This window comes from Gymnogyps californianus, chromosome 6 (assembly GCF_018139145.2).
Source record: "Gymnogyps californianus isolate 813 chromosome 6, ASM1813914v2, whole genome shotgun sequence".
NCBI classification, from domain to species: Eukaryota; Metazoa; Chordata; class Aves; order Accipitriformes; family Cathartidae; genus Gymnogyps; species Gymnogyps californianus.
Genome location: NC_059476.1, coordinates 8,608,347 through 8,625,010, shown reverse-complemented (window position 1 = coordinate 8,625,010; position 16,664 = coordinate 8,608,347). Strand labels below are relative to the sequence as shown.

Here is a 16,664-nt window from a genome sequence, read left to right as displayed (position 1 = left end):
TTGGCTCTGCTGCAGCACACAATATTCCCAGAGGAAGCTTACATTGTATTTTTCATTCCCCTTGTTTATGTAAGCTCACCTGGGGACACTGATAGAAGGATCATAGCAGTTGCAATCTACCAAGTTCTTAAAACAATATGTTGCCATCACGTGGTAGCAAACACTACATCCTAGTTCGATGACTTCTGCTCTGGGCACAAAGCCAGTGTTCCTGGGATATAGCATCTAGTAAACTTTTCCCTATTATTATAGTCCCTGAAAAATGAGAAAATAGATACTACTTCAAAATTATAGCCAGCACCTACACAACTGTATGTTAAACAAAGAAGATACAGAATTTCTTGGTTTGCAGAAAAATGTTTGCAGTTAACTGACTTAATATACTGCACTTAGTCCCTTTGTATCAGTGAGGTATATGCTCAGCTGCTTTTGATATACCCCTTACTGATGCTGAGATCATCGTTTTTTTTATCCATGAGCAGGTCCACATGTTAAGTCACAGGTATGAAAACAGAATTGTCATAAACTCATACATCACAAATACACCACGAACATCTTCACTTCCCCAGACGCTACACAGCACTCCTGACGTTTGCTGTGATGCACTTTCAGGATGGCATAAGGCAGTTTTTGCTGCAAGAAATTCATCTTTGCATCTGTGGAACTGCACAGGCTGTAGTGTAAACTTCTTCCTTTGTTTGAATACCCACTTTCAGATCTCTAATTTGAAGGAAAAAAAGCACAGAATTCTGCCTTCCCAATACCTTGTTGTGACTCTACAGCAGTCCCACCACAAAAATGTTTCTGTGTGTTAGAACACAGCAAGGGATGAATGAGAACTAATAAAACAGAATTTATTCCTAAAAAAGTATGTACAAGCTTTCCAACATCAGTACCTAATGATAGATTGGCAAATATCAGGCCTGAATCCCCGTTACACAAAGCATCTGCAGTTCTCACCAATTTATCCAAGCTGCATCTCTTGAAAATCAGGCAGCTCTTGCACGGAGTAAGGGGACTTTGAATCCCTTGTCCTTAAGACAGATGTCTGGGTGGTGTTTAATGTAGCTGCTTAGGAAACTGAAAGGAGAGAATCTCTTTGGGGAAGCTGGACACTGCTGTCATGGAGGTTGTTTTGTAAGTTGTTTTATTCCATGGCTATTAAAATGAAAACACCGTCTGCAAATTTCAGTTAGGATTGATGTGATCTTGGTAGAACCAACAATTTGTACAAACTCCTTCCTGTCAAGATGGGGCTGTAACTTTAAATATAAACACACTCATACGAGAAAACCTTAAGATTTAGAAAAGTCCAGTGAAAGGACCAAATTCTGAATGCACATACGTGAAACTCCCCTGGAAACCAGAGCAATGCACTAGAACACTGAAAGCAAAATTTGGTTCTTAATGTGTCCCTGAAGACTGTAATTATATTTCCCATTGTACTAGTAACATTAATTGAATGTTTAGCTGAAATCAAGTTCATTACAAGCTAAATACAGTACCTAGCCTATTAGGATGGTGTTTATAATTATAGTCATAAAACACTTGTAAAACATCTTCATTGCAGCAAATAGGTGGAAGTTGGGGTGTAGTGGCTGCTATGCATCTCAATTCATTCTTTGCGTCTTTGTGTCTGAGCAGCATTGTAGACTAAGGTCACATACACCGCTGAATCGTCTCCATAGCTAGTGCCAACACTGCCGAATTTTAGAGGGACATGGCCTGCAACGGTCAGCAGAAAAATATAATATTGCACAAACTGTTGTACAAGTTTTTTCAGTGCAGCTGGACCTTACTAAACATTCCTAGATCTAGAAACACACAATGAAGATGTACGCTCTCCTGTGAATATACCTGGTTATTGGCCAGCTTATTGGCCTGATAATACAATTTTAACAATAACCCAGCCTTTGACAAGGCTAAGAGACTACAGTCCTCTGATATATCAATTTTTATATTTGATTTCCTGGCTCTCTCAGAGCATCATTATAGAAAATACCTAATCTGCTTTTGGTATTGTCCAAAGTCTTTCTGTCTTAACTCCAACAGACACCCTACTCAGAGCTACACCAACTTTAGTGCAAGTTGAGTAATCACCAGCAGTGGACTTCTACCTTGGGCACACATGGAGTCCCCCTAGAAAGCACACAAGTGAAGTAAAAATGCAGCAGCCTCTTGTCGAAGAGCTGTGTGTGCTGCACAGGGGCCTGCAAGCCCTTGGCAAAGACTCGAGGTGTCCACACATGTAAAAGGTTGAAGAAATCTCATAAGCAGCGCATACGGTTGGTGTCACTTTTGCTCAGTTACACATGAAGGAGCATCCAAACGCAAGTATAACCACTTGGCCTTTCTCACTTTCATAATATATTAGGTTTCTTTTTATAGCCATTTTCATAAAAATAGTAACACCCAAAAAGAAAAATTGGTTTTACAGTATTTTATTTGACATGATTGAAGACACAAGAACACTCAAGATACAATCCAGACAAGTTGTGAACAGCTCCAAACACCAGTGAAATCTGAATTAATCTTGCACAGAGGTGAACAAGACCACAATGGTTGGTTTTATAATATAGTTTAAGACTATTTCAAGCAGGTGAGTACTGTGACGTTATGCCCAACGACTTTTATACTATTCATCCGCTTAAGCCACTTATATCATAAATATGCAGCTTATCTTGGCGATTAAATCTCTGCAATATATAATTAGCCTTCTCATAATAATGCATTAAAACTCCTGTATATAAATACCGGTATATTCATACCAATGTAAACCATCCTAACCCTCACTGCACATTTATCATATTCTAGCACAATTAATCATTCCATCACAATTAGCTGCTAACTTTCAGCCTAGAGTTAAGTAACTTGGACCCAAACTTGCAAGTTGCTGCTTAGAGCAAAACTTCTGCCAAGACCTTCTGCTTTCCCTAAGGATAGCAGGCCTTGTCTTTTCAACATTAAGTTGCACAATGTCATCTGAAACCCCTACCAAAAAAAATGCTCTGCAGGGAATCTCCTGCAAAAGTATCAGAACTACTATTCTAAAAATGACTCATTTCCTAATAAATTTTGTATTCATTTTACAGCCTAACATCCTTTATCAAAACGGGCATCCACATGCCACTTACAATGTAAAGTTGTTTAACTGGGTTATAGACTACAGACCACAGCATAATATTCTACTTACAATTCTAATTCCTTAGAGAGACAAGCTAATTTTCCATTCTTAGATTTAAAGAGGGCAACAAGGACAGCTGGGAGTTTGTTCAGTAGTTCAGTGCTCTGCAAAGATAAGCTTGATAGTGCTCTCATCAGACTGAATGAGGAAGTGCAAAAATATGCAAACCACGTTTTACAGTTACAGTAATTTCAGCAACAAACCCCTGCTTGGATCCAGATGGGATCTTACAAAAGGTGAATAAGAAAGGGCAGAGAATTGCTACTGTGCAGGGAACTATGCTTCAGAAGAGCTGCAGAAACTACCCTTAGCATTTTCTGCAGACAGGCTGAAAACGGCACAAAAATCATGGGCCACCTGATCTTGCAGTTCACCTCCTCTTCAGAGGGGAGAGGGGGAGGTTGCAGCCACGTATTAGACCAAATTCTGCATTAACTTAAGGCTACTGGAAACAAATCTGTGCAGAATTGGACGGATTCAGTTTAACATAGGATGCACAGACATTGAAGCCTACTTTTCTTTAAGAATTTTGTCTTTTGGTAGCTGGTAGTTGTAGACAGAGACTGGGTCTTACCTGCAGCTACAATAAATCAGTGTTGCCTGGCTTTGGAAGGTAGTTTTGTATTTGTTTTTTTTAAACTAGAGAAGATCCTTAACAAAACCCCAAAACCTAGTGAAGAAGCTGTATATCCAGATCATACAATCTAATTTTTGGCTTTACAGGAGGATTCATCCATTATTATGATGAACTGCTGGAGATGGAATGGTCACCATCTGAAACAAAGAAATGAAAATCCCAGCAACATACTAGTGCATCTGTGTAATATGCTTAACTGGTATGACTTCCATTGCAGGAAGAATGTTGTATTCTCTGACACACTAACATTTCTTTCCTATTATTATAAGATCAGCCTTTTACATTTCATATCTTACCATCTTTAAAAGCCTATAATTACAGAAGCTGATTGAGAAACTATGTTATTTAAAATTAACAGCTGAATGAAATCAACAGAGGCAAAGAGCATTTTTATACAAGAAAATAGCACTGTAGAAAGAAAAGAGTCTGTACAATATTTAAATATTGTATATACATAAAATTATATTGTTCATAACTCATCTTAAAGTTTCTCTTGTTTGTAAACCATGGAAAGCAACACACAAAAAAATCCCAGTATTTAGCTTTTAAAGCATTTAGCAGGCAGCAGGAAACTGAATGCTAGCAAGCACACTTTGTAATTATAGAAAGTATCCAGCCGGATACTGTGACTAGCGTTCTCCATAGTTCTTTTTTTTTTTTCTTCTTCTTTTCTTTTTTTTTTTAAAGCTGAATGCAGAACAGATTTCACATTCAACTAGGGAATTCTGCAAGAGACACAGAAAACTCAATAGCAAAACGCAGTAGATCAGTTCTGCAGCTCTTTACTGTGGCAAAACTCCAGGCTAAACACAGAAAGCTTAAGTGCAGGATTGGAACGTAAATTAGTGAAATAATTGATAAAGCTTTCATTTCCTAAAAGTGTCAGTAATGGATTTAACTCATGCTCAACTTATTAGAAAGGAAAGTTTAGTTTAACAATTAACATTGCAAAGTTTCAAAAATGTAATGAATTCCAGCAGGTAATCAGGCAGCTCTGTATAAATGCTCCGAAAGTGTCAGCATTTTAGGGTGATTCTACAGGTTAGTATCAGTCTGCCAATTTGGAGTGGGATTTGGATTTGGATCTGAAGTTGTCACTTCACAGCAGATATAGATTGTAGGTTTCAGAAGTTATCCACCTGTAGCATTTTGCAAAATAAAAACTGTTCCACTTGCAGAAGAAATTTTCCGCGTAAACGTGCTTAAGAAAACATTTCCAGAAAGTTATTATTTGGAAAACAAGATGCTACCACAACCATCATTGTATTTCACCTGCGTTAGAGTTGTGTGCTCATAGCCATGTAAGGAATGCTTTATTTAATGCTATTTGTATTTTCATTCTCTTGGCCTCTGCCTTCCACTTTACTGGCCATTCAACTCAATCCAGAAATATATTTTACTCAATTAAAATGTCTGCTACTCAAAATATATCATGGTACTTTCGATCTGGATGTTTTCTCTTTTAAGTTGTTTAAATCTTCCTGGACAGCCATCATGCAACTGTACTTCCAAATCTTAACACAGGGATTAACAAGAAAAGAAATATAATCACTTGGAGAAGTGCTTGATAAACCAGATGGGTCAGAGGGACCTCGTCAGGCTGGAGAAATGTGCAGACAGTAACCTCATAAAGTTCAATGAAGGGAAGTGCAGAGTCCTGAACCTGGGGAGGAGTAACCCCATGCACCAGTATACGCTGAGGGCCAACTGGCTGGGAAGCAGCTTGGCAGAAAAAGACCTCGGTGTCTTGGTAGACACAAAGTTGAGCGTGAGCCAGCAATGTGCCCTTGCAATAAAGAACGCCAATAGCCTCCCGGGCTGCATTAGGAAGAGCATTGCCAGCAGATCAAGGAAAGTGATTATTCCCCTTTATTCAGCCCTGGTGAGACCACATCTGGAGTGCCGGGTCCAGTTCTGTGCTTCTCAGTACAAGAGCGACATGGACATACAGGACTGAGACCAGCAAAGCGCCATGAAGATCATTAAGGGATTGGAGTATCTATCATGTGAGGAGAGGCTGAGAGAGCTGAGACTGTTTAGACTCGAGAAGGTTCAGGGGATACCAGGAATGTGTATAAATGCCTGACTGAAGACAGTAAAGAAGATGAAGCCAGATGTCTCAGAGGTATCCAGTGAAGGAACAAGAGGCAATGGGCACAAATTGAAACTCCAGAAATTCCTTTTAAACATCAGAAAAAACTTCTTTGCAGTGACAGTTATCAAATACTGGAACAGGTTGCCCAGAGTTTAGGCATCTCCATCTTTGGAGATATTCAAAACCGGACAAAGCATCCTGTTCTAGTTGACACTGCTTAGAGCTGGGAGGTTGGACCAGATAGTCAATGGATGTCCCCTCTGACCTCAACTATTCTGTGATTCTATGATTTCAGATGGAGACTAATAAAAATAAATTTAGAAGACCCAAAAGGGAAATAGCTTTGTTCTTAATAATTTTCCAAAGTATAATGAGGGTAATGCTAGCCATTTAATCCAACAGCTTGTTCTGAGAGCTTTGACAATAAAGGCCTTGTTTTCAAACTGGAGCAATCAATGTTAGGCTCCTAAAATATATATATATATATATATACACTTCCTAAATCTAATTTTAAGGATTTCTGAGGATTTTCTTTTCAGTTGCATCTCAGAATTCAAGAAACTCAGTTCCCATTTATTTAAGTCATTGATTTTCAGCACTTAAAATTTTGAAAGCATAGGGCAAAATCAAAAGAACAAAAGAATACTATAGACTACTAATTTGTTCCCATTGCCAGAGGATGGTGCTGTTTAAACAGATACCCCACACAGATACGCCCCTACAACAACCAAGTGGGTTAGTGAGTTTTTCTTAGGAGGAAGAGGAAGAAGAAGAAGAAGAACAAGGCAAAGAGATTATGATTTTATATGGTTTTAACTAATCTTCAGGACCCAACAATAATCAGTACTTAATAAAGGCAGATCTTTAAGCATGCTTGAGTAACTTGGGAACTTTTACTACCTCTGGAACTTTTGCTCCTAAAACTTTTTAAGGGTCTTTCAAAATCCAGCCTTTGGTCATCAAAGGGCACAGACATGACATACCCCACCTTACTAGCTGTTCTCATGTAGCCTGCTGAAATTCAAGTTGATTACATGATATATGAAAGTCAAAAAATGGAATAGTGGAAGATCAGTCTCACAAACAGGCTGTGGTGGGGAAAATGGGCTGTTAGTAGTTTAAGAAATCAATACCAACTTTGACACTTTTAGAGGTGGCAACATCAATGGCCATGGCTTTGATTTCAGTGTCCCCAAACTGCATAAGTGTTTTGATCTCCCGCCGGTTTGGCACTGAAGCATCAGTTCCTGTGAGATCCAAGCGAAGGGTGCCACACTTTTTCACTCCAGATTCGGTGATGAAGCTAACATTATCTTGTTCTGAGCTATAGATATTGATCACTATTACTAACTGAGAAGGTTTGGCAGGTGTGTAACTGCGTGTCACAGTTTCTCCAAGGGCTACAGATTGGTCAGCTGAGATAAATTTGTCAAAGACATCAGTGCACCAGCGTGTGCCATCTTTGATTAGAAGCTTCTCTGGTGGATGCTTCCCTTCCACAAACCGATTGAGCACACCCACACCGTAGGTGAGAGGTGAACGCCGCACTTTGATGACAGCAGGGTCTAGACCAAAGAGAACAGCTCCTTTGAGGATAGTGAGCCCCACATCCTGAGGAATGATGACTCGACATCTCGAACCAAAAGCGGTCTGAACAGCTTGTTGGAGTAAGGGGGATTCAGCGAAGCCACCCACCAGGAACAGAAACTTGACATTGGTCACTTCTGGCTTATCAAACACATCACCTAAACAGAAACAGAGCCCATTCAATAGGGAAAAATCCACTGTGACAAGGCAATGCAGGTGAAACTCCTAACGTCTGAGTGCACTGAATATCCCATGCACATGCACAAGATCTGAAACTGCCATATCTATGCCCACACTGCCTCTCTCAGCATGCACTAGTTCCACTTCTGTAGTCTCTTTATACTCTATTTCACCGTGAATGGAAACTTACCTCAAAACATACAGTATTTCTGAAGTGGCACTTAAAACAGAATTTTTATTTAGCTTCTACCAGTAAAGGGAGACACAGATTTCTTGCAAAGAAATCCTGCCAGTCACATTATGGGTAGTAGGGAAACAGACATCATCCTGCCACTTCAAGTATCAGTGAGGTATTCCCAAACCTAACCAATTCACATACCCTTTACTGCATTCCAGATAAGTCACCCCATTTTAAATTCACCTATTATTTCTGAGCCTAACGTCTTAACCACAGTAAGTACCATCTGCAAAATAGTACCTCCTTACATTTTTACAGGTTCCTTCTTACCTTAAGCCCACATCCCCTACTTTCAAGAAAGTCATATAGTTCAGTTGTAAGCTCACCCTTAATTCAAATAACTGAGGCAGCATGCCTGAGTTATCTGTCACAACTATGGTAACTCTAGGTCTCTCCCTCCCTGCTGACATATAAGCTGTTCTGTACTAGTTGTCTTACTAAGTTGTGACCTCTGAAATTTACCTAATAATTCCTCACATATAGTGAGCAAAGCTGGATATTCCATTCCAAATACATTCAATTAGTGCTTTGTAATGTGCAGAACAGCAATACTTCGCTCAGTACATATATTATACTCTACTTGATACAAATCCAATCTTCTACCAGGAAGACTTTAAATAATAAATTTCCCAATAAGCCTATGTCACTTTCCATTATGGGATAAATAAATTCAGTGCTGCTTAAGCCATGCCTGAAAGTACTTTTACCATAATGCATCATTTGTTGTTTTAGAGATATGTGTGTTTTAGAGATGTCAGTGATTTGGATGGTCATGAACAAATGTGACCTTCCACTGAGGAAAAATGAAATAGAAGTCTTAATAGCAGGAATAATCAGAAACTAGTTACATCTCTGGCATTATTTAGTTGTTGCCTGAAACAGGAAAAAGAAAAGCAGGATCTGGGTTAGTCAGTGCATTTAAGCCTTCTTAATGCTTGCAGCCCTGGAAGCACAGAATAATTGAAGCTTAGGCAGTAACACAACTGAATCACACTGAATAAATAGTACCAGAACTAGGTAGGAATACGTGTTAAGGTGATGTCCCTTACTTTTATTATTTTCCTAACTACTTCGTAGAGAACTACAAGTTTCAGAACTAAATTCCTTGCCCACATTTGGTGTGTACTAGGAGGGTTGTTTGACTCTAATTCCAGTTACTGGTTTGAAACAGGTAAGGAAAGCTTCAGTTTCAGCTCAGCTGGAAAGTGGAATTACACGCAGATACGTACTAAGGTGCTGAATGATCTGGTCAATTGTAGGCTTGAAAAGAGCATTCATTGCATCCGGGCTCATCCTCAACATTCCCTGGGAGGACCACTTCACAAAGTCCACACTGGAAAAGAACAGTTAGAAAGGACATTAAAACATTACAGTAACAAACAGCCAAGCACTCACAAGACACACTAAAAAAATAAATGGATGAGTTTACAGAATCTGCATGCATTTTGCTTGGAAGAAAGTGCCTCACCTCACCCTAGCCCCATACCAACTGCAGCAATGTAAAATTTCAAGGGAGAATTGTTATTTTTGCTTGTCTAATTGTTGTTTTCTTTGCCTGATTGCCTTCTGTAGCATTACCAATGCTCAGCTGCTTCCTGAAACAGCTGGCAGTCAATCCAGTGCTCACTCATCTGAAACAGCACTGATTCATCTCCAGAAGGGCAACATTTAGATTATAGCAGCAGCAGGCCAAAGCCACTGGAAACACATAAGGAAAACAATCAAGTATGGGAAGCCTCCCCAGGAGGCAGAAGGCAGCACAGCATTTTTAGTGAGGCATAACATTTGTTAAATGAATACAGGCATTATGTTATTCCATCACTGATACACATCCATATAGCTCAGTAATCTCCTTTTCATTCGTGTACATTATATGTCACCTTTATACTCTTTCTATCTTGTTATCCAATTAATTTTATTTTATTTGAAGGGAACATTTAGCATTCCCTCTAAGAGTCACTATTAAGACTACTAATAAGAAGGAGATGGTCTCGTGAGGGGGAATATTTCCAGAAATTTTTAAAGATTTCAGAACCTCAGTCTCTTAGGAAGTGACTCTGAGCTGGATTCCAAGTCATTTAGTCTTAAAGTACATTTACAAATAACTTTAGGAAGAGATGCAGGAGTTTCAGCCTGCATGCTACATTCAACATTCACTGGATTAAAAAACGCAGAAAGAAGCCAAGGTACAGGTACTAAATATCACGTCTTCTGCTCTCAGGTCCCAAGCATTCTGCCCCAGATTTGCCGGCTATCTTGTTCGTTCTCTTTTATGCCATTAATTTCCAGGTCTCCTGTAGTATATAATTTCAAAAGATGCAAAATGCCCACTTCTACTTTCTCTTCACTTCCTTTTCTATAGCAGCCCATGATCTTGTCATTAGGGTGCCTTCTTGATACTGAAAATCATTAATTAAAATCTCTGGAGGGGATTATGTCTCCCCACCTACCGAGCAAATTATCTAAACTGGTAAAATACTAGAAGAGAAAGTCTGCCATCACTTCAAAAGAAGAATGCTTTCCCCTTGCAGAGCTCTATGCAGTAGTATATTTTTTCACCAGTGATCTGGTATTGTTAATAACTTTCCTCAAGCCATGAACATATTTACACATCTCACTCAAGATCTTGGATTTGTTCCAGGGCCCAGGCCTCTAAAAATTAAGGTTCTAGGCAACTAACTTTTAGACATCAAATTCTGTATTTGATCTGATGTTCCTAATTAACACATAAGAGACTAAAAATATATGGTCAAATTCAGGAAAGTGGTGCCGTGGTGGCCTAACAGAAGTCGTAGAATGCAATACCAGAAGAGTGCAAGTCTTGTATAGAAAAGCTTTTGCAAGAGATTGATCAGAACTTTCATTCTGGAAACTGCACTTCAGGCAATCCCATTTTCTCATCCTTATATTACATTTTTACATTATTATCTTTCAGTCTACATGTAATTAGGATATTGTAATTATTTGTCTTTGGTACCAGTAGTTAATTCTGCATCCATTTGGCTTCAATTGTCTACTCACTTGCTTTTCCTCAAGGCATGTTCTACACTGTGACCTCGAAACTTCTTGTAATAGTCAATGAAGGAGAAAGGCAGAGTGATGTTTAGTGGATTGGTCCTGTCTGGAGCTGCTGCCCGTTTACGGGACTCAAATGCTATCATCAGATCTACCCAGGCAGCAGGACGTTTGATTTTAAATTGCTCAATAAAATCTTCTCCAAATATTTTACACAGGAGCTTTTCAAATTCATAGTCCACACCTAGAGAACCATATGGCCCACCTGTATTACAAACAAAACACAGCTTTAATATTCTGAACTGCTTATTAGATTTCAAGTTGACCAAATACACATCAGATCGACACTACTAGGACTGTCATGGGAGAAGGTCTACAGAAAGAGGTATCTTTCCTAAATGTAACCACTGGTGTAACACAGAACATAATTTTACCTTTGCCTGCACTTTTACTCCTATACCATCATAGCCACTGTCACACTACGACTATAAAACAGAAACATTTTTATTAGAAACAGAGGAAACTGCCTCCTTATCCACACATGAAAAGGTGTGGGTTGGACTCATATTTAGGAGTAGACTCGATGTATGCTGTCCCATATGCTCTTACTAGGTTGTTTCCTGACGTAGTCTTACAGTCACCAAGACTGAGAAGGCTCAGTGATGAACCATACAGGTGAAGATTAACTTGGTATAGACACAGCAACAAATAATAGGCTGACTGATGTGCTTAACAGCTTAGCCACAGGACAAAGTCAAAGGGGATGTGGAGTTCAGGAATGGAATACCATTCAAGGAATTGCACTTTATATCTCTGTTGGGGACCAATCATTGTGCATTTTTCCCAGGGGATGGTAGACCCTCCTTGTTACACTGCCTGTGAAATTACTGGAATATATAAGATTCCCCTTAAATCTAGGGAAACTTCTGTTCTGCCAACAGTCACTTTACAAGGATCTTCTTGTGACACTCAGCTATTCATATCTCCACAGTACATCTCTGAATACCTGGACAAAGCAGCAATACGCAGGTGACCTCTCAAAGGACAGGAAGATGATGACTCTACTAGCAGAAGTCAGACCAGGACCATGGCAGGAGGTCATGGCCTGAACGGGAGTGAATAACACAGGAGGTGGCAGTTTCTTACTCTCCCAATGTGAGGTTTACCATCCAAAAGCATCAGAAGCATTAAGTGATTTACCCACGTCTGCTGACCAGCAGCTAGGTTATACTAATTTTGAATGCTGGTCTTATTTCAGGAAGAACTGTTAGTGAAACGTAGCGAATAATAAAGGCACACATTTCCTTCACTGACAAGTCAAAATATTACATAAATAAAGCAAGCAGTGGAAGTGACATTACCTGTTGCCTTGTATAGCTCCTTAAGATGTCCTTCAGGGAGCCTGATCTGATGGACAGTCATATCTACTGTGCCTCCTCCACTGTCAACAACGATGTAACGGTCACCTAGTTTGCCAAAGGAATAGGCAAATGGTATTTACATTAGCGTTATCACAACAGCATATCGCAATGAAAGCTTCTCAGTGGCATTGTCACCATGAGAGATAATGACTTACAGAAAGTCATGGATGTCTATGCTGAAGACTTGATCTTTATTAGTAATTATAATGCAATGATTGATAACAAATATGAAATTCAGATGTCAAAAGCTATTGATTTAGCACAGATGAAAAGTAGATTAGTGGAACTGCTCTTGCTGCTGGTGTACGTTCTAGTGGGCTACCAAATTAATACTACGGCATACTTACAAGCCCTATTCTGAGGAAAATATTCTGGTTGCATTTTAAAACCTGGATTGCTTTCTACCATCTCCTTAATAAACCATATTTTGCTAGAGCATACAGAACTGCAGTTCAGCCTTAGTAACTAAGAGCAGCACATGAACTTGTATTTCTTTCTTTTCCTATTTATAATCACTGTGAGAACAATGCAGTGCCCAGCACATTTGTGGGAAACAGAATGTTTGCCTGCAATATAAAACCAGTGAGAGCACAGTTTATTCAAGAAAGGACACTACCTTCCTCCAGTTCGGACCAGATCTCTCCTATGACATTTTCCACCAAAAAGGTACGACTCTGGCGATTACGACGGACATGTTCCTTAGCTAGTCATTGACAGAGAAAAAATTACTGAGTATGAGAAAGCATGAAGAAGTTGATATCATAAGCTGCAGGAAACAAGTGCAAGCAGGCTGACAGATCTGTATGCATCACTTTTTAACAAAACAAATGAACAAAAATTATTGCATTAGAATCAGAAACATTATAAAGTTGTTCCTAGAAAGAAGGAAAAATGTTTTTCAGCCACACTGATCTTCCTTGATACTAACTGGATTAAAACCAATAACCTCATATGAAAGGTATAAACAGGTCTGACTTATTTTTTTAATATATTCTGTTTTTTAAAGCGCCACCTGGAACCGAGCAGGCTCGCAGCCAGCTGTGCTCGCCGCAGCCTCTGCCGCCAGGCGGCAGCCCCGGCCCGCTGCCAGACCGACCTGCGCCGCCCAGGGCTGGGGAGACTATCCCCACGTTTCCAAAAACTCCTGCTGATTTTGGGTGCTCAGGCAAAGATGCCTCCCAAGCCTTTCAGGACATTGGTCTGTCTCAAAACAAGCAGCCAAAAGCACTGCTTCTCAGATTTATAACTTCTTAAGGCCACAGTGATCACCAAGTCTGACCCTCAGAGTATTTTAAATATACACCAATTAAAAATTAAGCATAATCTAGCAATACTATTATAACAATCAGTTAACTTAAAAGACTTAGTTGCTACTTAAACATTTAAAAGATGCCGAACAGTCTGTGAAGAGAAAGCAGAGTAGAGAAAGCATTTGCTATTATGCTTCTAAATCAACCTCTACAACTGAATGATCAAAAAAAAATCATTCCCTGTGTAACCTTCACTCACCTTCAAAAGCACTTCTATAAAACACTACAGAAGAAGAGATGCATCCTGTCATGCATGAAAACATCATTCTTTCTGAAAATATCAGCATGCAAATCACTGAATGCATTTTGCTTCTTGTTTCTATAGTGCCTATCATCAGAAAAAGACCAGTGGCTTCACTTGCACCCGTACCCTCCCCATAAAGACCCTGTGATGCAGACAAGCCACATCAGCCTCGCTGCACTGACTTAGCAGCACACAGCGAGAGCTTAGATGACGAAGCATTCAATGACAGAACAAGCACTAGGTCCGAGCAAGGGCCTGACACAGAGCCCACAGAAGTCAATGGGAGTCCTTTCATTCACTCCTGTGGGCTAGAAGTGAACACAAGAGCCAGTCTTTAACTACGACTGAAGTAAGCTTATCCTGGCTACTATGAACAGTAAAATTTTTGTTTTGACTTCACAGCAATAATATGGTCCTTGGAGTGCTTCTCTCTGTTTATATTTAAAGGGTTTTTCTCCTTAATCTATTCTCAGCTTGTCTTGGGTCCCTGCCATGCCTTTATGAAATTTTAATTCTAACCCCAAATTAATTCACTCCAAACTTTGTTTTCATTATTTTTGACATGAAACCTTTCTCATCCCCAGTAGCTTTTACCATACAAGGTCAAGGAGAATGGTACCCCCCATCAAAGAAAAAGCCCGTTAGCAGAAATCCATGATCTGCCAGGTTCTGCCCAGCTTCAAAACCTTAACCAGAGAAACTCTTTTCTTTTATTATTTTCCCAGAGGCAAATCCCTGTGTAGCCTGAAAGTGAGTTCATGTATAATCACATGGAACTGGAATGGTTCAGGACACAAACGAGGGGGACAGAAGGTGAGGGGCCCCTGACGGGACTGTGTCCTGAAAATGGATTGTGTCCTGTGCTCTGCATGGGCCTCCGTAACGCTGAACACATCTGACAAGTGCTGGCTAGGAAACGCATGGATTTGAGAGAATGGATGTAGTGACTCCGCCTAACTAAAAAAAATGCCCTCTGGTAAGTACAGGAATAGCTTTACTAGGTTAAATCTTCCATTTGCCTGTACTGTTTTGACCTAGTAAATGTGATAAAATACAAATTCTTCTGAAAAATTCCTTCTGGGATAGATTGGCACACTACCACCAATATCAGTGCAACTGTTACAATTCACACAGACAGGAAATCTGTGCATTATACAGTAATCACATCTTACTGCTGCTTTGTTTTCCTTTTTTTTTTTTCTCTCCTATTTTCCTCCAATCTCAGGTATGATACCAAGCTCAAAAATCTTTGGTGACGAAGGATCTTTTGGCAGGTGACTTACACTGTGGTCCAATCTCCGTCCCTCATTGTAAGTCAGTCGTCAAACATTGGTATTAGCAACAGATCCCAGGTCAATAAATCGGAAGTGCTGTATCTAGTTGCTCTTCTACGAGCAGATAAATTCATTGCTATATTCCAAGACTGTGTGTTCCTCTGAGCGTTGAAAGTAATTAATGATATTTCATAAAGATGACATCAAAAAGCATCTGCCAAAACTCTGGAACACCTCAGACTAAAAGTCCCATTGTGGATCCAGTTATTTAACACTGCTTCAATAATGCAGCTAATCGAACACATAATTGTTGCCAACAAATTAAATTAAAAAAATGATCCAACACCAAGTATTGATTTTAATTAAGGCAAAAAAATACCGTTGTGAAAATACTAAAAGACTCTCATAACATCCCAATAAAGGCAAGGCAATGAAGCTACCTGTGTGCTAAAATTCAAGTGTGTGCTGGATCAATACCTAAACTAGTCTAATTACAGTAAACAGCAAAACAGTTTATAAAAGCAAACTGATGCTAGCCTGAAACATTTCAAGAGAGCAAAGACAACAAGAAATGGTAAGAAAACAGCCCTCATGGCCAAAGCAAACCTAGACACAAGAATCTAAAGAAGTGAGTTAATAGAAGAAGTACCCTGTGTAAATCCAGTTCCAATAGTGTCACTTGGGCTATAACCATTGACAGGCGCCCTACTACTCAGGTCTATCATCTGGTGCAGGCGGAGCTTTCGGCAGTAGATAGAGGCAGCCTCAGGTTCCAGGGCAATGATCAACTGCTCAGGATTTTCAGGAGATGCCATTCCTGCCTGTGAGAGAGAATCGATCAGAGAAGTGGGGTGGGAAATACCACAGCCTAGCAGACCCTTTTCAGCAAGTGAACACGCCTTTCCCCAGCTCGCGGTTTCAGTTAGGTCAGCCCTCCGAGTTCAACGCGCAAAGGAGCTGCTGCCATTGGCTAAAGGTCTTGATCTGGGAATCGTTCTGCCCGCAATGTATAGCACAACTTCACAGGCTGTAACAGGGAAGTATGCATGCACTTACCATGCTAAGTGGCTAACCGAGCAGCTGTGGACATGACAGGTGGAGAAAGGAAGAAAGTCATTTTGAAACCTGTAATGAATGGACTAAACCCTGAACTCCTAATTAACTCGTGAACCTGCCTGCTAAGAGGGGCCCCAGCCTCCTTTAAGAAATGAAGGAATACCTTTGGCCTCTCCTCCCCACAATAATATTTTAAGTATGCCTTTCTTTATATCCCAGATATACATAGTCCTTGCTGAAACAGACTCCCTGCACTGTGTAGCTTACTGGGAATATACAATACACTTTGCCAGTAACGCATCTTCTGACTTAAAACCAACATTTTCTATTTCAAAATCCATTGCTTTTAAGCACATTCACTTTTATAACAACTTCAAAATGCTCAGTATATTCAAGGACTCAAAATACAACAGGGCAGGTTCC

At 39.8% G+C, this 16,664-nt stretch overlaps 1 protein-coding gene across 1 annotated transcript in view; it reads right to left on the bottom strand.

Moving 5' to 3' along the window:
* Window positions 1-6,584: 6,584 nt before the first annotated feature.
* HSPA12A (heat shock protein family A (Hsp70) member 12A) overlaps window positions 6,585-16,664 on the bottom strand; it is a 58,048-nt gene continuing 47,968 nt past the window's right edge. Inside the window, exons 7-12 of the mRNA XM_050899095.1 lie at window positions 15,835-16,006; window positions 12,974-13,060; window positions 12,298-12,402; window positions 10,943-11,201; window positions 9,151-9,254; window positions 6,585-7,661 (exon numbers count right to left, since the gene is read on the bottom strand). Coding sequence (XP_050755052.1) covers window positions 7,027-7,661; window positions 9,151-9,254; window positions 10,943-11,201; window positions 12,298-12,402; window positions 12,974-13,060; window positions 15,835-16,006 — 1,362 coding nt within the window. The 3' untranslated portion in view covers window positions 6,585-7,026. The remainder of the gene's footprint in view (window positions 7,662-9,150; window positions 9,255-10,942; window positions 11,202-12,297; window positions 12,403-12,973; window positions 13,061-15,834; window positions 16,007-16,664) is intronic.